This window comes from Bos grunniens, chromosome 19 (assembly GCF_055505025.1).
Source record: "Bos grunniens cultivar Pamir isolate PY7600 chromosome 19, Bosgru_T2T1.0, whole genome shotgun sequence".
In the NCBI taxonomy this organism is placed as follows: Eukaryota; Metazoa; Chordata; class Mammalia; order Artiodactyla; family Bovidae; genus Bos; species Bos grunniens.
The window spans coordinates 28,817,037-28,844,341 of NC_141183.1; the positions used below are offsets into that span (position 1 = coordinate 28,817,037).

Genomic DNA, 27,305 nt, shown 5'->3' on the forward strand with positions numbered 1-27,305 from the left:
CAGCAGGTGACCTGGATGGACAGAGCCCAGGAGTGGGGAGGCGCCAGGGCAGCAAGGAGGCTCTCAGAGCCTAGGAAGGGCACGGCCACAGTGGGTCGGAGGCAGGCCTACCTTCGCTCGTGACGCCCTCCTCCAAGTCATCGCCCTTCTGTGGGAGAGCGGAGAGAGGGTATTAGTGCTGTCCCACGGCCGCTTCCGCCTGCGGCCCACCCGCCAGGGCAACACCCAGTGATACTTCCTACTTCCCAATCTGAGTTCTGCAAGAGCATAATGCTGCTCTCATCTTATTGGAGACACAGAAACTTCTGTTTTTAAAAAGTGAAAACAAAAAGCTGAGGAGGCTCTAGATCCTCCAGAAAGGTCAGAAAGAAAAAACTGAACTGTGCAGCTCCTTCCCTGCTGAAACTCGGGGCAGGACCACAGAAGAGCCAGGACAGGCCGGGCTCCGGGCGCCCCTCCACTCCGCAGACCCTCACAGGCAGCTGCATGGCACTGGGTGGTCAGGGCCATGCCAGCAGCTGGAACCGCGTGAGACCTGGAGACATGGGGGTGCCCCCAAGGCACCCCGGCAGAGGGTTGGCTGGGCTCCAGCCTCCTAGGAGCAGCGCCAGTCTCTTCCTGTGCCCCAATTCGGACACTGAGGACGCTCTGGGTGATCAGTTCTGTTTGGGGGATGTGGGGGCCACTGGGTCCTGCACAGACAGTGATGGGTGGTGGACATGACCCCAGCCTCCTTCCTGCCTCCACCCCTGATCTGCCCTCGAGTGCAGGTCCCCCTTGTGAGGTGGGGGGCCAGGTGTGCCCGCCTACTCTGTGACAGCAGCTGTTTCTCTCCAGGTGTTCTCTTGGGAAGGACCTAATGGGTGCCTCTTCCTCCCCTGGCACGGCCCCCAGGCAGCAGCTTGCGGGGCAGAGAGTGTCTCTGGAAAGCCTGTCTTTGGGATTGGGTGGGCAGTGTGCTGGCCCGGAGCGGCAGGAGATCCTCCTAAGGTCTGCCATCCTAGTTGGGGGCCTGACAGGAGGTGACAAGAAACAGGAGATGAGGTGTCCCCAGGTCAGGGCGACAGTCCCGTCAGCCATGACGTGGGCAAGCACCCCTTTCCAGGGTGCATTTCTCCAACAGCCCCCCAGGGGCTAACAGTGCTTGGCAGGAGGCCAGCACCGGGGCAGGGCAGGGGGATGGGCCAGCACAGCCTCCCCTCTCAGAACCTGCTGCCATGGGGAGACACATGACGTCCTAACCTCCCTGCCTGTCTCTGGGGACAAAGACAGTGGCCTCTGGAGCCAGTAAAGCCAAGATGCCAGGCTACGCTGGGGAAGGGTGATGACAGTGATGGAAAAATAAACACCCACTCACAACTGTGAAAATTTCACAATTAAAATAAAAAAATGAAAACCAAAAAAATTAAAATTAAAAAACACACAAAAACCAAAAGAATCCAAGAGCATACACCTGGAATCGCAGAGTGACTGGGAAAAGTCAGGGTGCGTCCTCGAGGCGCCTGCCCAGCCTCCCTCCTCCACTCCCCAGGGAGCAGCCCCTCGGGCCCCCAGGCCAGCCCCAAGGGGCCCCGGCCTGGGCCTCGCCACTCCCCACCAAAATAGAAACGTGGAGTCTCACCAGGTCGGTCCTGAGCCACACCTCAATGTCGTCCATGACCGAGGGCTGCACCACGGGGATCTGCGGAGGTGGCAGGCAGCGGCCAGGCAGCCCCCAGCCAGGCAGGGAGACAGAACAGCGGACACGTCAGTGCAGGCAGCCCAAGGCAACCAAAGGCACACAGAGAGGGACACGCGGGGCAGGCGGGCAGCAGCCAAGGGAGGTGGCAGGGAGGGAAGCAGCGGCTCTACGAAGCGGGGCAGCGGCCAGGTGGGCGCGGGGAGGAGGTGCAGTACGCGTTCTTCAGTGGATAACTTTTTGACTAGTGTGTCCGCCCTTGGTCCCGGGGCCCCAGCAGGATGGGGAGGCCGCACAGCGGCCCATGGCCCAGGGTGGCACAGGGCGCGGGGTTGGCAGGAGTCTGGGCTCTGTTCACTGAAAGGATCCTGAAATATGTCCCGGGGCATTTCCGAATGGGGAGAGCACCCAGGCCTAAGGGTGGCCTGGCCCACAGCAGCCCAGCACATTCCTCCACCAGCAGACACAGGCAAAAGCAAGCACTCTGATGACCAGAGGGGCCGTAGGCTGTGGTCATCTGTGTGTCTCTTTAGTGGGAAAACCGCAAAGCAGCCTGAATGCAGCAGCCTCCTCTCGCCCCACCCTCCCCTCCCAGCCTTCAGGACGTGGCCCCCTCCTCCCCACCATCAAAGGGCACCTGAGAGCAGGGGAGGGGGCGGGGGAGCAGGGGAGGGGACCGGGGTCCTGAGAGAAGGAGGGTGCCCAACCATCGCCTGGGCCTTGTCCATGCCGGGGCTGCCTGTGCCCAGGGCCCGAAAATCTATTTGGCTGGAAATAGTGAAGCTGCTGGCAGATGTCAAAAGATAGTAATGTGATAAGAAGTAAGAGTAACCTTTAGTCCCCCTGAAGTCACGCTAATGAAATGTTGGCTCCCTGCCTAGAGAAACAGGTGGACGGTCCTTGATCGAAGTGACCTGTGTCCTCACCTAGGTTAGCCCATGAAGTACCTCTTGGGACCCACTCGCAAGCCCACTGTTTCTAGAAAACTCTCCAGCACTGTGTCTGCAGCTGGGTTCACCCCAGGGCCACACAGCCAGGCCGGCAGACCCCATATCCGGCCTCCACAGGCGTTTTAGAGAGGCGCAGGCCAACCTCCACCAGATTATTTGTATTTACTTGACCTACTGGGGCCTTATAAACGCTGGAATGAAAAAACACCCTGAAATGACCATGAGGCTGAGGGACACGTGGTCCTTGCTCTGCAGGGTGGGCCGCCGTGCGCACTGGCACCACCTGAGGCCCCTTTCGTCCCGAGCGAGCAGGAGCAGGGGCACCCGGGGCACGACCTGCCAGGTTCACGCTTGCTGGCAGGGTTTCCACCCGACACGTTCTCATGACAGGAGATGCAAGTTTTCGTTACTGTGATTCTTCTAAGCCGGGATGCCGGCCTCGGGGAGGGCGCCTGCCACCTGCCACGTTCCCAGAACCCAGCATGGAGAGTCAGCACGTCTCCAGGGAGAAACCGGCAACTCCAGCTGCTGGAGCAGGGGGTCCCTGATGCCCACCAGCCTCAGCCTGCCCAGGACGAGCAGAGAGGCTCATCAAGTTGCAAAGCTTGAAAAAAGCTGCTAAAGGGGTCATTGGCTTTAAGCCCTCTTTACTGTTCAGAATTGATCCCCTGGGGTCAGGGATCATGCCCCGTTTTCCCCTCTGGACCGATCTTGAGAGCCAGCACGCTCAGAAGATAAACACTGACCTGTGAGAAGCTCCTCACCCCTTGAGCTGGCGGAGGCAGATCTCCCCTCCCATGGGTGGACTTGCCCCTCTCCAGGAGCTCCCTGCCTGTGGGCCCTGGCCTCATCTGTGAAATGGGGTGACGGCTTCCACCACTCACCACCCTGTAGCCCTTCATTTCCAGGCTGCTCATTCTGTTTCTAATTCAGAAACCCAAGCCTGACCCCTGACTGAGAGGTGTGGAGTAGGTCAGCTGTGGGTGACAGGACAGCTCACGTGACCTTGGGATGGGCTGCGCTGCCTCGCTGGATGCAGCGCCTGGGCTCACGAGCCACCTGCCACGTGGTCGATGTGGGAGCACTACGCCAGGGCAAAGTTTCTGTGAAAACCAGGCGTGTCAGATACGCTGGATACTTGGCTGCCCTGTGGACAGCCCCGGCCGCGGGCGCATCCCCAGGCCCGAGGAGTCTCAGTGTTCTCACCCTGAGCGACCTGGGCTCTGACGCGGTCTGCGGGGAGCACCTCCTGGGCAAGGGGTCTGCAGAGTGTGAGGTGGAGGAAGGAGATGGAAAGGAGAGAGAAACAAAGGCACCTCTCATGTGGGGACTCTGATGAGGATCTGCAGCCGGACTCCCTCACCCTGTCCTCAGCCCTGATCTGCACTCGCTGGCGGGCAGCTCGCTCACTGGCTGGCTCACTCACCGGCCCAGGAGGGAGGGGGCTGCCACCAGCTCAGCCACTGCCAGGCACCCTCGGCTGCGTTTGGGGGCTGCGGGTCTATACAGGGAGCCCTGCCCCTGCCCCAAACCTGGAGCAGACTCTCTGCTGACCTACTGTGGTTCCTGCTGTGCTTCCCTGGCTCCCCCCGCCCACCCCCTCCCCACCCCGTGTCGCCCTTCCCCGCCCCGTGTGCCCTCTGACCGAAGCCCGGAGAGGCAGAAACACCCTGAAGCCGGATGGGGCACCTACACTGCCTCCCCCACCCCCCAGGCAAGCTGCACCAGAAGGTTCTCAGGGCCTCTCCTCCCCACAGGGAAACCTACGCTGTTTCCAATGAGGCCGGAGCCAGTGGTGCACTCAAGGGTGATATCCCACTCAAGGGTGATATCCAGGGGCTGTGGACCCTCCTGACAGCCCGCCCTCCACCTCCTCACCACCACCTACAAGCCCTTGGTCTCACTCAATAGTACAAAAAGTTTCCAAGCAAAGAATTTGTACTCAGGCAGTTTGGAAAGACTTGGGTTTCTACACTATGGGAAATAAGGCAAAGCAATTAATATACATTGTTTTAAAAAAAAGAACAAACACACTGCAATCAGACAGGTGAGATGCAAGGTTAGTTGTTAGCCTGGCTTATTTCTGAAGTCGGAGCCTGGAGCTCTAGGTGGGGCCAGGCAGGGGCGGCGCCACCACTGGCTGCCGAGCCACACCGCGCGTTGCGGGCAGTATCCTTTTTTGCAGGATTAACAGGTCCAAGGACACACTATGGATCCTCCCAATTTGGACAATGGAGGGAATATGCTTTAAGGAGTCCTGCTCTAAGGCCACTCACACGTATGGGGTGGAGCCCCAGCCTGCCCCAAAGAAGCAGACGAGGGCCTGGCTGGCCTGTGTCTCTAAGGTTGGCACTGGGCCTGGGGCAGCAAGCAGGGCTGTGGAGCAGTGGGCGATAACCCCAAATGTGGCTGGGCCCAGTCACCGGCTCCAAGCTGGATGGGCAGACACCCTGGCCTGGGCTGTAGCGACCCTGCCACACCTGGCTCTGCCAGGAGACCTTGTGCCACTCACAGGCCCAGGCATGCTGGCCCAGCCTGAACAGCCCTCCACTGGCCCATCCTGGCCCGGGCCCTAGGAGTCAGTCCCGCTTCCTCCTGGAGTGTCCAGCGTCTCCCGCTCTGGTCCCATGACCCACAGACCTCTGGTTTCCATGGCAGAGGCAGGTAGCCACGTGGTGGCTCCGTGAGAGGTAAGCTGCTCTCTGCCCGGCAGGCAGGCTGGAGCAGGAGACCCCTCTGTGCACAGACTTGGGCCACTTGATCACAAGGCAGGAGGGACTCTCCCAGGCTTTGGCCGTGGACGCCCTACTTCCCAGGGCTGACTGACTGTGTGATCCCAGTGCCCTGGCCCTGGACTCCTCTCGTTCTGTTCCTGTTGTGTCTGTGTTTCGTCAGGGGCTGCAGACCTTTCTGGGGGACACGGTGGGCACAGACCCCACTGGCTGAGGACGGCCTCATTCACAGCAGGGGGCCCCCCACCCCCAGGCAGAGGCCACAGGACTCGTACTCATCCTACAAAGTGAATACTGCCCAGAGCTCCAGGGACAGTGAAGGGGGAAGGGCCCTCCTCTCACTCCTGCAAACGCCCGAGCTCAGCAGAAAACCAGAGCTGTGTTTCTGGGGCTGGAAGTCTGTGGCTTAAGGAGACAGACAGGAGGGTGAGACTGGGCACCCGCCGGGGTGGGGGGTGGCCCTGGACTGTCCGACTCACAGGGGCTCAGCAGGCGACAGAGGGAAGTGCTGGGGGCACAGGGGATCAGCGCGGTTGATGACCGCTCACCATTCCTTGGGCTATGAGCCAGCTGTCTATGGGCTCCAGGGCGGAGTCCCCACCTTTACCTCTCTTCGGGGTCGAGGACAGAAACGTCCCAGAAAGGAAAGTCACAGCGAGACCCGTGGTAAAGAAGGCAAGAGCCGGTGTCATGGAAACAGAGAAGCTAAGTCACCGAGGAGCTGGACCCAGCACCCCACGCCCTCCCAAACACCCCTTGACTCCTGCATAAAAGAAGGAGTTAAGTACAGGGGATCCCAACAGGGCAGGGCATGCTCAAGCCCTGTCCCCACCCCAGGAAACCTCTTGAGGCCAGCGGGGATGCCCTCCCGCCTGGGACTCTTGGGGTCACCAAGGGGCGACGTCACAGAAGCAGCTGTGGCATAATCATTTCTATTTCTTCTCATTTCTGCTTTTTTCCTCTTTTCCCCTTTCAGTTACCTGTGTGTTTCTTTTCCAACTGTTAACGAGAATGCTGAATTTGCCTTTTTACATAGTAAAAGTATTTAAAGTTAAGACTCCTGATTTGGATGTACTGTGGAGGTGCAGTTACACAATTTTTCCCCTTTTATTGTGTTCTTAACTTTACCCTTGGCCCAGTTTTCATTTCCAGGTCAGCACTGTTTAGGATATGAACAACAAAACCTGAAGTACAGGCCTGAAGATGCATGTAAGTGTGTGTGTGGACAGACACACCCACGGATACAGACATACAGACACACACAGAGACAGGGATACCCACACACAGACACACAAACTCACAGACACACAGACGTGGACATGCACAGACAGGCATATGCCCCCCACAGTCGTGCACACACACACACACACACACACACGCTGTCCACAGGAACCCTGCTCCCACACCCTCCACTGAGCAGGACACATGGGGAGCAGACTGTCTCCCGCAAGTGAAGATGCTGACGAGAGAGAGGCAGCCAGGCCAGGCACCCGCCCGCCTAGGGTGAAGGGTGAGAAGCTGGCCACGTTCCTGAGCTTGAGCCTCGGGCACTGGCATTGGGACACATCTGGGCCAGGTGGGGCAGGCCTGAAGGCAGAGAGGGAAGCTGACCAGGCCAGCTTGGCTGGGGGGGCCAGGGGAGGGGCCTCACTGGCCCCCTGTGCCCTGAGTTACAGGGAGGCATCTCAGCAACAGGAGACACTGGACCATGACCACCAGAGCACACAGCAGAGCTAGCCTCAGGGGTCTGAGGGGGCAGGGCACTGAGAGCCACAGCCGAGCTGGCTCTCTGGTGCCCCCTAGTGGCCGGTGAGGAGAGACACATGACTCTCACCGAGCTGCCTAAACCAGAAGGGACCAGGGGAGCAGCTTTCCTGCAGACAGCAGGCCACAGCACTGCTGCCTGCTCGGGCCACATGGATGGGGCTGCAGGAGGCCAGGGGCTGACGCTGAGGAAGTGCTGCCCCTTGCTAGCCCAGGCCAGGTGTGGGTAGCTGTTCTGGGGCTACAGTTCACCCCACATGCATTCGTTCACTCACAGCCACTCATTTCTCAGTTAGGCAGAATGAGCCATCACAGCATCTGGGGCCCCAACAACCCGACCTCCACTCTCAGCGCTGCCCATCCCCCTGCAGCCCAGCTCCCCAGCCAGCCCAGAACACCAACCCCCTTCTGATGGAACAGGTGGGTAGGCCTGCGGGACCTCCTGTCCCTTCTGTGAGGGCCTCACCTATTGGGGTGCTGCCCAGCCCAGGGCACTACAACCTCTGGGGACAGACTCCCTGACCACAGGAGCCCTGAGAGCCCAGAGCCACCTCGGGGGCACAGCGGGGCTCCCAGTCAGACCTCTTGGGGTACAGCCTTGCCCACTGCTCTCGGGATGCCCTCACAGTCTCCCCCTCTCGGGGCCTGTCTCCTCCTGGAAAAGCTGACACTGCGGTCTCCCACAAGGTGGGGGGACTCGGTGAGCTGATGTGGCTCACCCAGGTCTGCCCCTCTGGTCTACCCCACTGCCATCAGCTCTGCCTAACTCTCTAGCCACCTTCACCCCCACCCCCACCCCCCCGGCCTTCCCTCCAAGCAGAAAAGCAGGGTTCCAGACCTACCACTTCGGAGCTCTGTTTCCGACCATCAACTGCCACAGCAGGTACTCCGACGGCCTGGGGGTCCTCGTAGGTGGGCCTGGGGACAACGGAGCACAAACGGGGAAGTCATGGAGATGGATGGGGTGGACTGGTCATCCCCTCTGGCCGCAGGACCTTCCTCACGAGTGCTTGGCAGCCTCGGCATTTAGGCCGGGATCTGAAGGCAGCTGAAGCCAGGAGGTCCAGCTGCTCACTCCCTCTGCACCTCAGTGTCCCCCTTTCAAGTAACAACATGAGGCATCTCTAAGGCTCAAGGACGGGGTGCTGTGAGAGAGCAGCCATATGAAGCAGAGCAGCGGCCTTGGGGGCATCTGACAAGTGAGGGGTCTCCCGGTCTAGGGTCAGGGTCTATCACTCATTGTGAGGCTGTCTCTTCTACTCCCCAACTTCTTGTGCTGAAGCACGGCCTGGGGCCCTGCTCAACCTGCTGAGCCCTGAGCACAGACCCAGAGATCTGGATGCATCAAGATGCTGGGCCCTAGGAGGTGGGTCAAGGCTTAACAGAAGGCTCCCAGAAGCAGATGCAGGGGGCTGTGTGTTTTGGAATCAACTCCCACAATTCCACCTGGCTCACCGTAGCCAGAGTCTCTGTCAGGGAGGCCGCTGCCCACACCCCTGGGGCAAGGAACCAACTTGTTGCCTGCCTGCCACATCCTCTTGCCTCCCTCGCACCCGCCCCCCACCCCACACACACACAGGCAGTTCCAGCAACCACAGTGCCAAGCAGGGGGAACAGCGAGCCCAGACTCGGACAGACTGACACGGCCGGGATGCCGGCCTCACGCAGCATCAGTGTCTCTGGCCAGGTTCCAGCAGCCAGAGTGTGAAGTCCCGGCCCTGGCGAATTAAAAACCCCACTGTGCTGGCCATGGGGCCAGGCCGGGGTCAGCCCCCCAGTATCCCCAGAGCCATCAGAAGGGCCCCCACGTACGGGTTGCGCTGCTCAGCCGAGGCACTCCCTCTGGTCTGGGCGAACACATCGAAGCTATCCCGGGGCTGGCACTGCTGCAGCGAGCTCAGGGTGCCACTGACACTCTCCGTACCCAGGTCTGCACACAGAACACAGCATAGGTGACCACAGACGTGGGCCTGACCTCGGGAACGACCCCCCACTCCCCAGTGGGCTGCCCCTGGTGGACGGAAGTCCTAAGGGGAGAGAAGGGTAGAGAACAGCCACAGCCCCACAAGCTGCTCCCAGACAAGGGCAAGCAGTGAGCAGGCGGGCCCTACAGGGCGCGCCGCGAGCCAGTCACAGTGGCCATGGACCAGGGTCCTTTATGTGACAAATATTACATAGGTGCCCACATGTCACCAGTCAGCCGCCAACCCTTCCAGGCCTGGTGTGGCCTCAGCAGCCTTTGGGGCCGCAGGTCCAGCACCTGAGGAGCTGACACCAGTTTGCCGCCCTGGCCCAGCTGACACTGAGAAGATCACTCGGGCCACACAGGATGTCCATGTGCGACACAGCAGCCACCTATCCTCAGGACCAAACAGCCTCCAGTTCCTTGGACCGCCACCCCCCAACTCAGGTTTCCAACAGGTTCAAACTCTAAGCTTAGGGAGAAGCCTTGAGCTGAAGCTGGCACAGCAGGACCCGGCCCACACTGCCCCATGGACCGCCCCCCCCGAGGCCAGGAGGTGGGGGGAGGCCAGGGACACTCACCCAAGCCGGCGAGCTGGGAGGAGAGAGAAGATGGGGGTGCTGTGCTCCCCACAGTCGGGCTCACCACGGCTGGAGACCCCGGGCCCAGGTCTATGAGGTTGTCCTCTGTCACTTCGCTTAGCACCTGCCAGGCAGGAGACATGCTGGCCCAGAGGGGAAAGCCCACAAGGTCCCAGGGTTTCCCTGCACCTACCCACCAGGGATGTTCCCCCACCCTCCCCCTCAGAGTTTGCCCTCCCATCACCCTAATATTTCAACCATAGCTAGGAAAACCAGAGGTAAGGTCAAATCCAGGCCAGTTTCCTGGCCCCCAGGCAGGGGAGAAAGAACACTCACCCCATTAGTGGCATTTTGAGCAGATCGGCCTGACCTGTATCGTTCGAACCTAAGGGGGAAGGGAAAGTGGAGTAAGGAGGGTACGGGGAGGTGGAGCTGTGGTGCCCGTGGGCCCGGAGGCCAGTAGAGACCCAGGCTCATTTGGGGGCCTGAGAGCGGACACCCCGTACACACACAAGTTTGTCCTGCCTGCCTCTGCATGGGGCGACTGGGGTGGGGGTCAGCCTCCCCATGGGCACTGCAGGAGAGGGAGGAGGTGCTGGCTGGCACGTCCAGGAGGCATCAAAGCACACCATGGGTTCCTCTGGCTCAACTCTCACTCACTGAGCTCCTGTGGCCCCCCAGACCACAGGCGCCTCTGGGCCCTGCAGGGGCGCTGGGTCAGCCACCTTCCGTGGGGGCATCTCAGATCCAGGTGAGGACTGCCACCCTCCCTGTCAGGCAGCTCTGCTGGAGAGTGAGGAGCTGAGGTGCTGGAGGAAAGGGTGGGGCCCATGGGCTGGCACCTGGAGGAGGAAGGCAGGCTCAGGCCCTAGCAGCTGTGTGGGGGTCAGTCACCAGAGAGAGGACCTAGCCTGGTCAAGGACAGACTCTCCTCTCCTGCACTCAAGGCATTCTGTCCCAGGCAGGGACCAGCATAGCAACCCAGACACTGTAAGCTAAGACCTCTTATAGCTGGGGCTCTGCTGGGGTTCCTGCCCCTCAGTGGTCCCCGCCACGTGCTGCAGTCACGCCTGGTGAGCAGGGATCCTGAGGACAAGCCGGGGTGCGGTTTGTACTCGGTCTACACGGACAGGAATTCTAACCCACCTGTAGTTCGTGTGCTGGAGCACCTCCCCCGTGCCCTCACTGACAGTCAGTCCTGTCAGAGGCTCTCTGGCCAGAAGGTCTGCCAGCCCTGTGTATTACCGTTACCCTATTCCTGAGATGGGTTTACCGGGTGAGAAGCTCAGCCCATTGAAACTGGAGACACGGGAGACGCAGAGCAGGGCCCAGGGCTCTGGGGTCGGGAGTGGAGCTCCCCCCGACCCGGCTCTACTCCTGTGCCCCCTGGCACTCGGGGCCCCGGATGGCCCCGCATTCCTACCATGGTCGGCCCATCACCCAACTGGCAGACACAGGGCCACCCACTGCTGCCGCCACAGCTGAAGCAGAAACAAGGCCCAGAGTTGTGGCACTCACAGCAAAACCAGCCTGAGGCCCAGATGCCCATTGGTCATGTGGACCTTCTGTGACGCCAGGTCGTCCAGCTAGGGTCTGCAGCCCGGAGGCCACCTCATCCTGACGGCAAAACACTGGCCTGGCCAAAGTGCTTCCTAGGGCTGCTGCTGCTGCTAAGGCACTTCAGTTGTGCCCGACTCTGTGTGACCCCATAGACGGCAGCCCCCCAGGCTCCGCCTTCCCTGGGATTCTCCAGGCAAGAACACTGGAGTGGGTTGCCATTTCCTTCTCCAATGCATGAAAGTGAAAAGTGAAAGTGAAGTCGCACAGTCGTGTCCAACTCTGTGCGACCCTACAGACGGCAGCCCACCAGGCTTCCCGTCCCTGGGATTCTCCAGGCAAGAACACTGGAGTGGGTTGCCATTTCCTTCTCCAATGCATGAAAGTGAAAAGTCAAGGTGAAGTCGCTCAGTCGTGTCCGACTCTTAGCAACCCCACGGACTGCAGCCTCCCAGGCTCCTCCGTCCATGGGATTTTCCAGGCAAGAGTACTGGAGTGGGGTGCCATCGCTTTCTCTAGCTTCCTAGGGCAGCCCCCTCCAAATCCAGGGTGGGAACCCGCTCACCACCACCTGCCTGCTTAACACTGCCTGGATCCCACACTTCTTCCAGAGGGAAGGCTCGGGGAAGGGAGAGAATATGCAGGTTTGCTACCTTGAACCCCAAACTGACTTGTCTGCAGGAGGAGCGAGAGAGTGCCCGTGGCAGCAGCGACCCGTGGCACTCACACCCCTTGCCTCAGAGCCTCCAGAGACTGACGTTGCAAAGAAGAGGACAGTCTCTCCTTTCCAAATATGGGAAAGGAAATCTTCCCTGGTAGAGATTTCCCCCTTTAATCCTTTGCAGATTCAGGGGCTCCTCCAAGGAGCAGGTGCAGGAACCAGGGGTTCCCGGCAGTTCTCCTTCCTGGGCGGGAGACATGGGACCAGCTTGAGGTTCACGGAGGGCAGCGCTTGCCTTCACGCCCCCACCCCCGGCCCCTTCCCTGGACTGCCCCGCCCCGGGCCCCGCCCCTGCCACAGACCTTTCCCCCTCCCCGGGCCCCGCCCCCGCCTCCCCCCCCCCGCCTCCCCCCCCCCGCCTCCCCCCCCCCCCCCCACCTCTCGTAGCGCAGGAAGACGTTGTTGAGGTCGTCGTTGACGTGCAGCAGCTCCTCTGTGACCTCCTCGTTGCACACGCGGGAGATGAGCTCCACCACGCGCTGCTGCATGGCGCGGCAGGTCCGGTGCAGCTCCTGCGGACACACGGCCCGGCTACCGCGGGCTCGCTTCAGAGCGGCGCGTGCCGGCTCTAGAAGCCACCCCAGGGCCCATGCTCTAGAAGCCACCACAAGGCCGGGCGTGTGCGCGAGGCCCGGAGGACCCCCCTGCTCCGCCCCACCAGTAGATGAACAAGCGTTCTAGCGTGCGCTCTGCTGTGTGCGGAGAACAACTTTACACAGACCGCTTGTAAAACCTGAGAACACGATTCCCTGCAGTTGCTTCCTCTCTTCAACAGAACATGACAGACGCCACCCCATCACTTGGGACAGGCTGCCCCATTCTCTATCCCCACGCATCTCAACGCTTTCTGGGCACCAGCCAAGACTGCTTGTGCGCTGTGAACACACCCCGACTCAGCGCCTCCAGCACGCCCCCAGCCACCACCCCCCACCTCTAGTTAGCAAAGCCAGGCTCCCACCCACCCCAGCGGAGGCGCCACAAGCTCAAGCAGAACAAGCCCCTCCGCGGACTGCAGGCAGCGGCTCCAGCACCCGGCACACCTGCCTGAAGAAGGGACAGCACCGGCCTGGAGAAGGCGGGACTGCAGTCAGTCTCCCCAGGAGCCCAGCCCCTGTGGGGTGTCAGGACTACAGCAAGCAGTCCTGACCCTCAGCTGTCCGGGGCGGGAAGCGGGTGGAAGAAGAGGTGAAGCTCTGCCCAGAGCCCTCCCATGCCCCCTGCCCACTACCCAGGGTTCTGGCCCCGGCCACGACAGCCAGGGTGCGTCATCTGCTTTCACCTGTTTAATATGCTAGAGGTCTCTGTACAGTTTTACTCTTGGAGAAGGGTTCCCTGACCCTACAGAGCATTTGAGAGGCACTAGATGATTTCTGAAGGAGACCCAAAGCTGTGCACTGGTGCATGGCTCCTGTGGCCTTCCGCTGAAGCGGAGGGGGCAAGACAGCCCCCAACCCACTGGCAGGGCCTTGGATGCGCCACACCTGCGCCAGCGCCCAGGGGCCCTTCATGGAGCTTCACCTACACATGGACCCAGATCAGGGGCCTCTTGGGGTCTCTGCACAGAGAAAGTTTTACCTTCTCCTTGCTTCAAATTTTTAAGTTATTATCTTAAAAAATTACAAAGGAAAAAAAGAGAGAGATTGTATAAGTAAGAAAGACCACAGCATAAAGATTTGTGCCACCATGGACACCCGCCGGCCACCCTCAGGGCCTCCAAGCGATCATCCACAGCCAGACGCAGCGGCTCCAGGCAGACCTTCCTGCCTCCCTCCAGCTCCACGCCACCCAGACAGGCACCTTCTTCCGGTCCTGAGCTGAGACAAGGCGACCAGAGCCTGCCACCGGCCCTAGCTTAGACAGGAATGTCCTCACCGCAGACAGTCTCTGTCTGGCCTCCTGGGTCTGGTTCTCAACAGCGGGGTGAACAGCTGGTCACCACTCTTGGTGCAAACGCCCTCCATCCATCAGAGCACCTGGCAAAATATCCTTTTCCTGTCTAATTAATCCCCACACCTTCATCTTCTCTTTAAGGGACACTCTCATCCCCACATTGCAGAACAACCTTTTAATCATCTTGCTGGGTTCCCAGGAACAGGGAATGGGGTCCTGCAGATCTGCGCTCTGCAGCTGCAGAGGAGACGGAGGAAGAGAAAGTCTTTGTTGACGACAAGAGGGGAATAATGAAGCTGAACACATAGTCAACTAGGTTTCTCTGGAGAAAATGGTCCTGGCCATCTAGGCTTCTATTGAAATGAGACGCAAGAAGCAAGATAAACCATCTACTATTTGAAGAGACAACGTGGGGCAGGGCTTCTAACAGGAGCCTTCCAGGAGCTGGGGGACAGCTGTGAAGGAATGCCTGTTCTGGACGCCATTGGATTAATTAAATATTATCGCTAACTGCAGACAAAGCTACAGAGGCTGGTCTGGGGGCAGCAGGGGTGTGGCTGTCAGCACCGGGATCCCAAGGATTCCAAAGGCTGGACTCCCGAGTGCGACTGAGGGCCAAGCTCTAGCAGACAGAGGCAGAGCCTCAGGTTTCAGGCCCAGACCTGGAGCCCACGCGCAGCCAGGAGACATGGCTAGAGAGCTCTCAAGGAAGATGGAGGTTCCCCAGCACTGCCTCCTGCTGAGAAACACCAGCAAGGGAGGGCAGCCGACCACAGCAGTGAAGGACCTGCCCCACAGGAGATGAATTCGTGATGCTCAGCTGGTGGGGCCGCAGGCAGGGATTGGACGTGAATGAACAAGCATGCACAGCCCCACTGGCTCTGACAAGCTGCGCCTGGCCCTATGCTGGTGACTTTTCAGCTGCTTTCCAGTCCTTTGCCAGGGCAGCGATTACTCCAGGCTCCAAGTCACGAGCTCCTGGAAAGGGACCCGGGCACCCCTCAGCTGCGGCTCTTCTGCTCTGTCGAGCTGCTTCCCAAAGGCTATCCGAATCCTGTGTTTGGAGGAGGAGGTGCTTCCCAGGCCTGTCACTGAGGATGTTCAGGAATGAGGGTGCTAGGCAAGCTGCCGTCAGGGGGCCAGCATAGGGCAGGGCTGGACCAGCTGCCAGCGGGTCTCTCCGGCCCAGAGAAAGGCATCTGTGCTACTCCAGGCCCTGGCCTCACCATCCTGGGGGGACTCAGCCTCGCCTCGCCCACCTTGCTCCAGCTCCTGCCGCTCCACAGGTCCTTCGTGAAATGCAGGAAGCCGTTGGTCACCCTCCCAGATGCTGGTCGTTGCTGTGGTGTGCCTCGCTGACACCTTCTGCCTCCCTCTTCCCGTGTCCTACACCTCCTACCCAGCAATTTACACTCAAATCCGCAGCAGCTTCTGCTGGTGTGAACACTTGGGCTGATGACAAGCGCATTTATTCCCATCGTGAGCTCTGGACAGCTCTGCCCTGAGCAGTCTGGCGGCCCTCCAGCCCGACCCTTTGCCAGCAGACTGTGGCACTTTCCCACGTGGAGCCTTGCTGTCCGGTGCAGCCCTGACCCCTGGGAGACCCCGCCTGGCTGGCTCCTGGCTGTGGGGGAAGGGAGGAGGGGGGCGTCGGGGACTGCTTGAGAGGCACAGCCAGCAGCCAGCAGACCCTGTCTGCTCATAGTGCTGCCGGCTTGTGAGTCTTTCATGCCAAGAGGACAGCCTCCCACTGGCACCCAGGGCCATCCCTACTGTTTGGTTCATAAGACAGCAGCGAGTGGGCAGGCTTGGAGTCAGAGCAGAACAGAGGGGAAGGAAACGTCATGGGAAGCAACCTATTTTTGAAAACTGTGAGCTGACGCCGAGAGATCAGGTTCTGTGTGTCTTGGCTGACAGGCTTGTTTGAACACACACACGTACATGCACACACACACGCAGAGTGCATGCTGTCTGGTCGGCCCTGGCTCTCTTGTTTGAACACGCACACATGCAGAGTGTATGCTTCCTGCTCAGCCTTAGTCATCTTGTTTGAACACACATGCATACACACACACACACACGCAGAGTGCATGCTGTCTGGTCGGCCCTGGCTCTCTTGTTTGAACATGCACACACGCAGAGTGTATGCTTCCTGCTCAGCCTTAGCTGTCTTGTTTGAACACACACACGCACACACACACACACACACACACACACATTCAGAGTGCATGCTGCCTGCTCAGCCTTAGCTGTCTTATTTGAACACACACACACACACACACACACACACACAGAGTGCATGCTGCCTGCTCAGCCTTAGCCGTCTTGTTTGAACACACACACACACACACAGCTTGCATGCTCTCTGCTTGGCGTTGGCTTTGTTCCACTATGCCCGCTGCCAGGACCTCCGTTCTGCCCATTGCAGACTGGTCAGCAGGAACTTGGTGCTGACACAGCACAACACTGCCTCAGGAGGCCCTCTCAGTTCCTGAGCCTCGGGTAACGCCTGGAAGATCCCCTCAGGCCGTGGGTGGAGGCCGCCGCGTGGCTGGCATGTGGGCGAGCTGGGAGACCCTCCACTCCATGTCGAGAACAGCCGGTGGGCCTGGGCCCAGAGAGATGGGCTGCCCATGGTTGAGTGCCTCCAGGCAGGGACCACACCCCAAACACCTCTAGGCTGGCTTCCCCACCCCGTCCTCAGGGGCTGGAAGGACACGGGGCAGGAGCCCTGTGGCCAGCCATACTCCTAGACCCCTTTCTGCCAGGCTCCGGGACCTACAGGTGGCCAGTGGGCAAGGACATGAGCCACCCTGGCCCAAGGACCTCAGCATCACCCCAGATGTCTCACGAGGAGCCCCTAGGAACAGGAAGAGTTGACGGTCCCTGCACGTTTGTGACAACATTGAGTGAACAAAACAAAACGTAAAATTATACACGTACTATCGCCTCATATGGAATAAACACAGAAAAAATGTCTGAAAGAAAATTCACCAAAACCAACAGTGCTTATATGTGGACGCTGGATTAAAGGAAACCATTTTCTCCTTTGAACTTCCTTTCTTTTTCGATGGGTATATAGTCTACAACTGGCATTTTGTAACCAGGAAAACAGGTTTTTAAGAAGAAAGAAGAAAGCACCAGGGACTGGCCTCTGACGGCTCCAGGATGCATGGGGCCGCTAACGGGCTTCTCCAGCTCGGTCCCTCTCGAGGATGGGCCCAAACCCTGAGCCACCTCCTGTGACCCCGGCCCGAACGCCCTCACCTGCAGCAACTCCAGATCGGATGAGTCCTCCTGCCCAGGGACCATCTCAGTTAGCATCTCGGACATGACTTTTGTGTTTCCTCGAACAACATCCAGTTCACTCCGCAGCCTGGCAATCTGTGGGGCCGGGGGGCGGTGGGGGAGCAGGGGCTGGTCAGTGAGCTGGACATGGCCTCGTTCGTCTGCCTGCGTGGGGGTGCCGACAGCTGGGGCCCCCAGGGGCAGTACCTGGATGGGGCAAGGGGGCCGAGCAGGGCCTACAGGGGACACGAGCCTCTCAGGCCCGTTTCTGCTCCTTCACATGCTAGTGAACATGGCACCCAAGGTCCCTGCAGGGCTGGGGGCCTTGTCCAGGAAACTCACAGCTGCAGACTCTGGCCCAGGAATCAAGGTCTAACCACAGCAGCCAGCACGAGCCACTCCTTCCCCTCCAGCCCCCACCTGGGGAGGGGGCAGATCCCAACTGCCAGCTCCCCAGCACAGAAAGCCCATCAGGAGAGGGTCTTGGTGGCCATCCACCTGCAAATGTGTCCACCTTCCCTTTTCCCAGGGCAGGGAAGCCACGTGCTGGCCATGGTGGGGTCCCTCCCACCTCTGCCTCCACAGCGGACAGCCTTCTCACCGGGTAGATCTGAGCCTCTGCAGGCCACACAGGGTCATGACTGTTTACAGCTCAGCTCCTGCCAGATTCCTGCCCACCCTGCCCTGGCCATGTGCTTCCACTCCCATCCCCCTTCCCCCCTCCCATTTCCCCAGCCCCGCCTCCAGCTCCATCCAGGGAGGCCTGGTCTGTCTCCTGGGAGGGGACCACAGACAGCTGGCAGGTCACCCGTGGCCCCAAGTGCACAAGTACCTGCTCAGAATTGGCAGTGATGGGGCCCGCGGTGCTCAGAGCTGGGGCCTGCGGGGCTGAGTAGGAGCTGCTGCTCGTCCTCAGCTGCGACTGGGACTTGGGCGTGGTTGCGGCGGGGTCCACCTCCGGGACGCTCTGGCAGGGCAACCACAAAGCCTTCTATCAACCCAGGTCACCCATGCGGCTGGCCTGGCACCGACCCCCAACACTGCCCCCAGCCCAGGACTGCATGTCAGCCTGACCCCTTCGCCCCCCACCTCTCCTTCCCCCACTAACCTCACAGTCATCCCACGCAACCCAGAGAGGCAGACCCCGCAGCCTGAGGGCTCTGGCTGTCCTCACTCTGTCAGGACCACCATGGGGTCTGAGCAGAGGGCCTGCTGCTATGGAGGAGCCCTTCCGGAGCCCTTACATGGTACCAGAAGATGACTTTTTGGCCTTTGCAAGTAGACTAATGTAAATAGTAATCATGCAATTTACCGACTGTCCTCTGTAATCATATGAACAATACCATTCTGTTATTACTCGAAAAATAAAACACGTCTGTTTACCCCACAAAGCACAGCCAGGGGCCTGGTGGATCCACGCGAGAAATGCTGGAAAGTCCAGGTCCCTGTGCTCCCTCTGAGCCCCTGATGGCCTCTTAACCTGACCTGAAAAGCCTGAAAGCTCTTCTTTGCCCTGTGACCAGTGAGGCCATCAGCCCCTCGCCATCTGCAATGCAGAAGTGGAGCCAGAGGGGCTCGGGCCCCAGGGAGATGCAGTCCCCACACTGGACAACCTGCTTGCACAGCAGGCACCTGACCCTCCCAGGATGGAGCAGCCACCTCCTGACAGCATCCTCACTGGTCCCTGGGGTCACAGCCCCCATGATGGGGTGAAAACTCGGGGACACTGCTGCCACTGAGCCCCCACAGCCAGCTGTCTCCCTCTGACACCACTTTATTGTCAACAAGAGACACCCTAGAGCTCTAAGGAAGCTGCTGACAGGCTGAACAACCCAGAGAGTATCTGCAGTGGGCTCCTGGGAGGCTCACCCGCTGCGGCGTGTGGATGGGGGACAGTGCGTCCAGGTCGGCCATGGGGAATTCCACACCCTTCCTCTTCAGCTCCTCATAGGCGTGCACAACCCCCGTGAGGTCAGGGCTGCTCCGGAAGGCATCGGCCCATGCCTGGAGGGGAGGACGGACCTGTTAGTGGTACTGGACACTCAGGGCTGCAGCCCAGCCACTCTGCTCCTCCTGCCAGCACTGCCAGGCTAAATGCAGATGGAAACAAAGCACAAAACCGAGTCCAGCATGGGGCGCTTCTTAGAGCAGAGACAAGAAACCACCTCCCCCACCGAGTCCTGGAGCTGAGCCCAGGTGATACACCTGACCATGACTGGCTGCAAGCCATGGGGGACAGGAGTGTGGCCTCCTCACTCTGCATGGGGAGGTCCAGGCTGACCCCCGGCTTCCTCAGTAGGTCAGGGAGCCCAGAGCCCATGCTGTCCGGCCACCCGTCTGACAGGCAGGTGCCTGCAGCCAGGGCAGGAAAGCAGGAGCTGCCCACAGAGTCGGGGGACGTGTGCCTTCATGGGACAGTCCACAGGGAGGCTCAGCCACCAGGTTCTGTTAGATCAGGACAACCCAGAGAGGAAAGGACACACGTTTCAATAGACTGCCACTCATCACTGGTTCATGGAACTGTTAAATTTTTTTTTTAAATTCTGTTCTTCAGAAGTTACAGAATATATCAAAAAAAGAAGTACCACCAGAGGAACCCCCAACAAAACAGGCCCAGAGGAGGAGGCAGAGCTGCTCCATTGCCAACTCTGTCACTGGAACAGGGCACAGCTGCCTCCCTGACTCCAGAAGGGTTCCAGCCAACCCAAGGTCAGAGACCTGTCCCTCACCAGCTGACCACCAGAAGCCGCGAGGTCAGTTTCCAAAGAGACTCACTCACTTCGGCTACTGTGTCTCACGAACCACAGACCCTGCTGCCAAGAGCCCGGCCTCCGAGGTCTGCTTGTCCCATCTGCACCTGCAGGGACTTCACGCCCACGTCAGGATGGCCCGCGGTGGCCACACTGCAGTGTGGCCTGGACGCTGGCGGGCGGCAGGGCCACAGAGGCAGCACCGGCAGGAGAGGAGGAGCACCCAGAGCCCCCGCCTCCACCAGCTGCCCCGGTTGCACCACCTGATTCAAACCCAGCCAGTCCTGCGACTCCACCTTCAAAAACGGGCCAGCTTTTGGTCTCGGACCTAAACTTTAGGATCTCAGAACGTCCCACAGCCTCAAGGGAGGTTGGGGAGAAACAGGGGCGCAGTGGCTACTTCCAGCACGGCCTCCGCCGTTACTTCTGCAGGAGGGCTCCCCCCACAGAAGTGATGTTGACGATCTCGACTGTCCCTTCCAGTCGGTGACACTCCTCAGGGCACCTGCCCAACAGCCATCAACAGGCCCCTGAAGGCACTGGAGGGCAATGTGTGCCCAGCTGCTGGGTCAGGTCCTCTCTCCACAGAGCCTGGCCAGGCCCAGGGTGGGGCGGGGCTGGGCTGCTCTCTGGGGAGATGCGGGCCTTGGGAGATGGCCACGAGCCAGCGGGGACTGGGAAGGAAGGCTGAGGACCCCATTCATTCTCCATCTGTCCACCTGCTCTCCTCCATGCGGGGTGGCTGTGAGCACAGGACAAAGTTGTTTGGGGGGGGACTGAGTCTGGAGGGGGTCAGACTTCCCAAACAAGCCACTAGGGCCACCTGCAAGTGCCCACACCTAAGGCCCAGCCAAGGGCCGAGCGGGTCACCCAATCAGCAGGGGTTTTCCAGAACAAGGTGGGGGTCTCAGACTTTCAATAGGGAGGCAGGGACCAGGAGCCTTTACAGAAGCGGTGGGAGAGGCCCAGGGCCACCAACCCACCTGGATGAGAGCAAGCACCTTGTCCTGCACAATGGTGGGGGGGCTGTTCTTGGGAGAGATGACCTTGACCAGGACGCTGTCGATGAAGTCCCGGTTGGCCACGAGCACGTGGAAGCGGTGGCCGCAGTTCTTCACACATGTCTCCAGCACCTGATGCGGGCAGGAAGAGAGGTCACCACCGGGACTGAGGGGCAGCAGATAGCCACCTCCTGCCTGGACTGTCCTGCCAACCGGCTCCTCCAGAGGCAAACTCCAGGCACAGGTGCCCCTTGCTGGCCAGGATCCCTGGGCTACACAGCAGTCAGAAGGCACCAGCTCTTGCACAAGAAGGATGCTGGGGTTTCAGTGGGGTCAATGACTGAGCGTCCCCAGAAACAAGCCTCTGAGTGGACAGCAATAGCTGGTAGACATGGGCCCTCATGGGAGAAAGCCGCCAGGATGGCCTGCAGCCTACTCTGAGCCCCCATCTCTGCCTGCCTTGAGGCATGGGCCACCCTCCTCCAAGATCAGCGAGCTCCTCAGATGACAGGCAATCTCTGCCAGGGTCTTGTCCCCTCATCTGGTCCTTAAAGTGCCCCGGACAGAGTCAGTGGGGCCCCAGAGCCTAGCAGAGCAGGAGCTGCAGAAGAAAGGGGCCCTGGCTGGCACAGCCCACTGCAGGCTGCTCTGCCAAAGAAGTGAACCCCTCCCCATGGCCTGAGGGCCTGAATCACATGGGAAGTTTCCAGAATGCGGCCAAGGCCCATGAGCAGGCAAAAAAAAAAAAAAAAAAATCAGCAAAATAAAATCTGATAAGGTGTTAATATCCAAAAGTATATAAGGAACTCACACCACTCAACAGCAAAAAAAATAAATCATCCTATTTAAAAATGGGCAAAGGACTTAAGTATTTCTCCAAAGAAGCATACAGATGACCAACAGGCACCTGAAAAGAAGCTCCACATCACTGCTCATTAGGAAAATGCAACTCAGAACCACAATGATGGAGAAGAAAATGACAACCCGCTCCAGTATTCCTGCCTGGGACATCCCATGGACAGAGGAGCCTGGAGGGCCATGGGCCATGGGGTTGCAAAGAGTCGGACACGACTTAGTGACTGAACAACAACAAATACACAATCAGACAGATGGTGATTTGGGGAAATATCCCTTCATGAAAAGGTGGCATAAAATGGAGAGTCAAGTGACTGAGCAAGATGGAATGTAGAGTTTTGTAAGAAACTTGTGTATAGAATGAAAGCTGCAAATATTCAAATAATAAAGTCCGTGGCTAAAGGGGAAAAAAACCACAATGAGCTATCACCTCACACCTTATCTGTTGCCTAATTAAAAAATATATTTATTTATTTGACTGCACCGGGTCTTAGTTGTGGCACGAGGGATCTAGTTCCTTGACCAGGGATCGAAGCCGGGGCCCCTGCATTGGGAGTGTGGAGTCTTAGCCACTGGACCACCAGCGAAGTCTCTATCTAATTTTTCAAGTTGTGAGTTTATTAAGTGGTTCTTAACATTGCATTTTTTGTTTGTTTGTTTTATCTGAAAAAAGTTTAAGAAAAATCTAAATTCTATTGAAATATCTGAGGAATGTTGAGGACAAAAGAGGTATGTGTTGGTGTGGGTGTGGAGAGAAGGGAACCCTTGTGCACTGCTAGTGGGAATGTAAACTGGTGCCACCACCACAGAGAGCAGACAGGAGGGTCCTGCTACTGCTAAGCTGATTCAGTCGGAGTGATCAGCAATCCCGCTCCTGGGTGGACATCCAAAGGAAATGCTTTCAGGTTATCAGAGAGACACACGCACCCCAATGCTCACAGCTGCCTTGCTCACAACAGCCAAGACATGGAGACAACCTAAGTGTCCACTGATGGATGAATGCACGAAGAAAATCAAACGGGACACAGACACACACACACAGGGAGATTATTCAGCCATAAACAGAAGGGAATCCTGCCCTCTGCAACAACAGGGATGATTCTCAAGGGTATTAGGCTAAGTGAAATAAATCAGACACAAATAATGTACGATATGACTTACAGGTGGAATCTAAAAACTCCAAACTCAGAAACAGAGAGTTAGGACAGTGGATGCCAAGGGCTGGGGGTGGAGGAGATGGGGTAAGGTTGGTGAAGGGTATGTCTCAGTGGTGAGGTGGGTGAGTTCTTGGGTCCAGAGAACGTGGTGACTATAACCTACAGTACTGCGGTGCACACTCGGAAGCTACTTATGTATTTATTTTGGCTGCTCTGGGTCTCTTGCTGTGCACGGGGCTCTTTCTAGTTGCACGGAGCAGGCTTCTTTTGCTGCAGAGCACAGGCTCTCGGTGCTCGGGCTTCAGCACCAAGCTCATAGGCTCAGGAGTGGTGGCACACAGGCTTAGCTGCCCCGTGGCACATCTGTGTTCCCTGCATTGCTGCTGCTGCTGTGAAGGTGCTTCAGTCGTGTCCGACTCTGTGCGACTCCATAGACGGCAGCCCACCAGGCTCCTCCATCCCTGGGATTCTCCAGGCAAGAACACTGGAGTGGGTTGCCATTTCCTTCTCCAATGCATGAAAGTGAAAAGTGAAAGTGAAGTCGCTCAGTTGTGTCCGACTCTTCGAGACCCCATGGACTGCAGCCCACCAGGCTCCTCCGTCCATGGGATTTTCCAGGCAAGAATACTGGAGTGGGTTGTCATTGCCTTCTCCGGTTCCCTGCGTCAGCAGGCAGGTTTTTAACCACATTTGAAAAAATGTTAGGTTGCCAGACAGAGATAACACTGGAAGCCATCCCTTTTAATTTTCTGACATCTTATGTGCATGCTAAGTTGCTTCCGTGGTATCTGACTCATTGCAACCCTATGGACTATAGCCCACCAGGTTCCTCTGTGCTTGGGATTCTCCAGGCAAGAATACTGGAGTGGGTTGCCTTTTCCTTCTCCAGGGGATCTTCCTGATCCAGGAATCAAACCTGTATCTCTTATGTCTCTGGCACTGGCAGTGGGGTTCTTTACCACTAGTGCCACCTGGGAAGCCCTCTGACATCTCAAGGACAGGCAAAAATCTGGTCTGTTCTTTCCTGAAAGGAGTCACTTGCTGATTTTCCCAAGACCCTCTGCAGCGATGTTGTTTTTACCCCTTAATCCAGTCGGCACCTCACTAGCTGTGATGTCTGGGCAAATCTGGGGCCTCTCCAAGCCCGTTTCTTCATCCTTAAAAGCAGATGAGGAAACCTACTTGGGAAGGTTTCTGGAAAGTGTATAACATCTGGGCAGGTGCTCAGGGGGAGCTGGCACTCTCACAGGGAGGGAGCTGACCCCAGAGGAGCAGCTGGCCTCAGTGTCCCCTGGCAGACTGGTGAACAACAGGGACCCATGCCCAGGCCTGGGGCTTCTCTGCTGGGGGCTTCTACTGGACAGCGCTGTCCAAGCCTCGTCCCTGCTAGCATGTCATCAGACTTGGGCTCACGCATGTCAGAGGGCAAGACACTGGGGCAGCAGCAGGAGGCACTGCTGTCTGGGCTGAGGCTCCTGGCCACGCTCCCACCCTGGGAGAGGGGCAGGGGCACTCACAGTCAGTGCCAGCATCACCTCCCGGTAGTTCCGGTTCCCGTTGAGCCGCTTCTTCAGGGCCCGAATGGCGTCCTTGGGCCTAGAGAAGAGACAAGTGCAGACCCTGCCAATCCTGCCTGGGCACCACCCTGCAGAGTCAGGGCCATAGTGTCAACAGCATTTACATGACCTTATTTGCCACTGCCCGTTTGTAAACGAGAAAGATTGCAGACAAATGAAATGCCCATCAACGTGAATCAGGTTAAATTAAACCATGCTTCTCTACACAATGGAGTACCATGCAGCTGCACTGAGGAACGCAGAAGCTCCTCACACAGGTCCAAAGATAAGGACCAGCATCGTTTGCAGAGCCGGGCAGAGGGGACGCTGCCACATGAGCTCGGAAGGACAAGGAGCACCCAGCACACATGTCCGATGTCCACAGGGAGGGGACCCTGGAGGGATCTGCCCCAGGAAGGGCGTGGGGCTGAGGAGCAGGGACTGTTCCTGGGGTCACACGCAGGCTCCGGCCTCCTTGAATTCTGCATCATGTGCAAGCATGGTTCTTCCAGAGGAATGACCAGCCGGCTGGCAGGTGGGCTCAAGAAGGGAACCTGGCCAAGTCCCTGCACAGGCCTGGATGTCCAGCCTCTGGCTCCGGGGAGCACCTTTCTCCCTGAGAAAACTGAAGTAAGTCTGCTCAAAAGTCCAGAAGTTGTGGGTTTGAGGCTCCAGATCTGACCAGGCTTCCTGGGGCAAAACTGCAGGGCCTCCAGCTGACACGGCTGCATCATATGCTGACCGTCCAGGACACACTCTTCCTGACACCTCGGACATGGCTGGGAGGTGGGTCCCCACCCTGCCCAGGAGGGCATGTACTGGGTGCAGCCCTGTGTCTAACACATTGTGTCATTTACTCTCAGCCAGGATTCAGCAAAGCCGTGGTGCCAGGAGTGACCTGGGCATGAAACCCCCACCCCCAGCACCACATCACCTTCTCTCAGGAGCCCCTGCCCTCTGCTGTCAGAACTGGGCTCCCACCTGCAGGTCAGCATAATCTAGGTCTAAACTGGGGCCCTCCTATCTTGATAGTTCAGAAATATTTGTTACCTACTTGCCAAACAAAAATGTCCTTTTAAAGTGTGTGAGAAAGCTGGGGGAGGGGAGGGAGCAGCTCTGCCAATTAGCCCAGTTAGACAGAAAGCAGAGGCTTCCAGAAGGAACCACACACACCAGCCTGCAGTCAGGCTGCCCACAGGAGTCCTCTGCTCCCGGGGAAGGGCCCTGTCGGAGGTGTGTGTGTGTTCTGTGTGTGCTCTTGTGCGTAGTGTGTGCACACAGTGCATGTGTGTGCCCTTGTGTGTGTGCACACAGTGCATGTGTGTGCCCTGTGTGTATGTGTGCTGTGTATGTGTTCTTGTGTGTGTGCAGTGTATGTGTATGTGTGTAGGGTGCACACACTGAGTGTGCCCTGTGTGTGCTCTTGTGTGTATTGTGTGTGCGTGCTCGTGCATGTGTGCAGTGTGTGCGTGTGCCCTGTGGGTGCTCTTGTGTGTGTGTGCCCTTGTGTTTGTGTGCTGTGTGCTTGTATGTGTGTGCTGTGTGTGCTCGTGTGTGCAGTGTGTGTATGTGTGCAGTGTGTGCCGTGTGCTCATGTGTGTGCACTGTGTGTGCTCCTGTGTGTGTGCAGTGTGTGCCCTGTGTGTGCTCCTGTGTGTTGTGTGTGCTGTGTATGTGTGTGCTGTGTGTATGCTCTTGTGTGTGTGCAGTGTGCCGTGTGTGCTCGTATGTATGTGCTCTGTGTGCTGTGTGTGCTCATGTGTGTGCAGTGTGTGTCCTGTATGTGCTGTGTGTGTGCTCTTGTGTGTCTGTTTATTGTGTGTGTGTGCTGTGTCTGTGTGGCTGCAGCAGCACTGCCCTGGGGAGAGGCCCTGCTGGAGGTGTGTGCAATGTGGCAGCAGTTCCTACAAGAGGTGCTGATTTCTGCAAAAAGGGACTTGACAAGCTCTTGCTTTTGAGGACTTTGTGGACCTGAGCTGGTGGAGCTCCATGGCCTCAGGCCAGGAGTGTGATTGATTTCTCCTGTCTCAAAGGCTCCATCAAGTAGAGTCTCATCCCCTCCCCTTGAACTTCCACGGAGCACTAAATGGGTAGAGCCACCCAGGGCTGCACTCACTTGCGGCTCAGGGAGCACAGCACACAAGCTCCCAATGGGGGATGAATGGAGGGAAATCAGAGATGCTGTAGCTCCCAACTTAGAGGGAAGGTGCTGCCTGAGAGGGAGCACAAAGGCAAGTATTATTTACCCTTCTCCCAGGGAGAAGCCTGGAGATAGGATCCAAGTCCTGTCGGGGGCCCCACACAGCTCCCTGCAGTAGCAGATCAGCCATGAGCCAGGAGCAGGAGAGCGGGGACCCAGAGGCTGAGAGCAGGAAGGGGATACCGTACCCGGCAGCTTCTGGGGGACAGATTGGGGCCACAGGAGCTGGCCTCCCCAGAGTCTCCACAGACCCCACGCTCCTCTAGTCATCCTGAAGACATCTGGTCCTTCGGCACCAGGACTGCTGCTTCTGAGCTGTTTCCTCCCTGTCTCCCAGGAGGACGAGGCTGCACCCCCTTCATACCCTGGATGCCCCCACTCCCTTCCTGCCACCCCTCCTAGCTGTTCCCTTGCTCCACTGCAGTTATTGGGCTCCTCCAGCGTAGAGGCTGGGCACAAGGACTCTGTGAGCTGGGGAAGGTCCGAGATGGTCATAAAAATGACCATGATCCTCACCAGAACCACCATGAGACTCTTCTGGGAGCATTCATCAAACCCAGGTGCCTGCACCTGACTAGTAGTCCAGGGATGCCTGGGAAACAGGATCTAAGACATCCGGGTTAGGGGTTATTATTCTGCCAGGCACTGCTGCTTAGTGACCA

The 27,305-nt window shown here is 58.4% G+C and overlaps 1 protein-coding gene across 16 annotated transcripts in view; it reads right to left on the reverse strand.

The window, feature by feature from the left end:
• TOM1L2 (target of myb1 like 2 membrane trafficking protein) overlaps positions 1–27,305 on the reverse strand; it is a 71,863-nt gene that overhangs the window by 3,779 nt on the left and 40,779 nt on the right. For 2 of the 16 annotated variants that reach the window (XM_086358439.1, XM_086358436.1), the window contains exons 3-15: positions 24,405–24,483; positions 20,876–21,007; positions 18,994–19,128; positions 17,957–18,091; positions 17,104–17,220; positions 12,325–12,458; positions 10,005–10,053; positions 9,669–9,792; positions 8,937–9,054; positions 7,967–8,042; positions 5,909–5,971; positions 1,622–1,681; positions 112–148 (exon numbers count right to left, since the gene is read on the reverse strand). In XM_086358439.1, coding sequence (XP_086214565.1) covers positions 112–148; positions 1,622–1,681; positions 5,909–5,971; positions 7,967–8,042; positions 8,937–9,054; positions 9,669–9,792; positions 10,005–10,053; positions 12,325–12,458; positions 17,104–17,220; positions 17,957–18,091; positions 18,994–19,128; positions 20,876–21,007; positions 24,405–24,483 — 1,259 coding nt within the window. The other 14 variants (XM_086358438.1, XM_086358435.1, XM_086358443.1 and 11 more) reach the window with 10 other exon arrangements.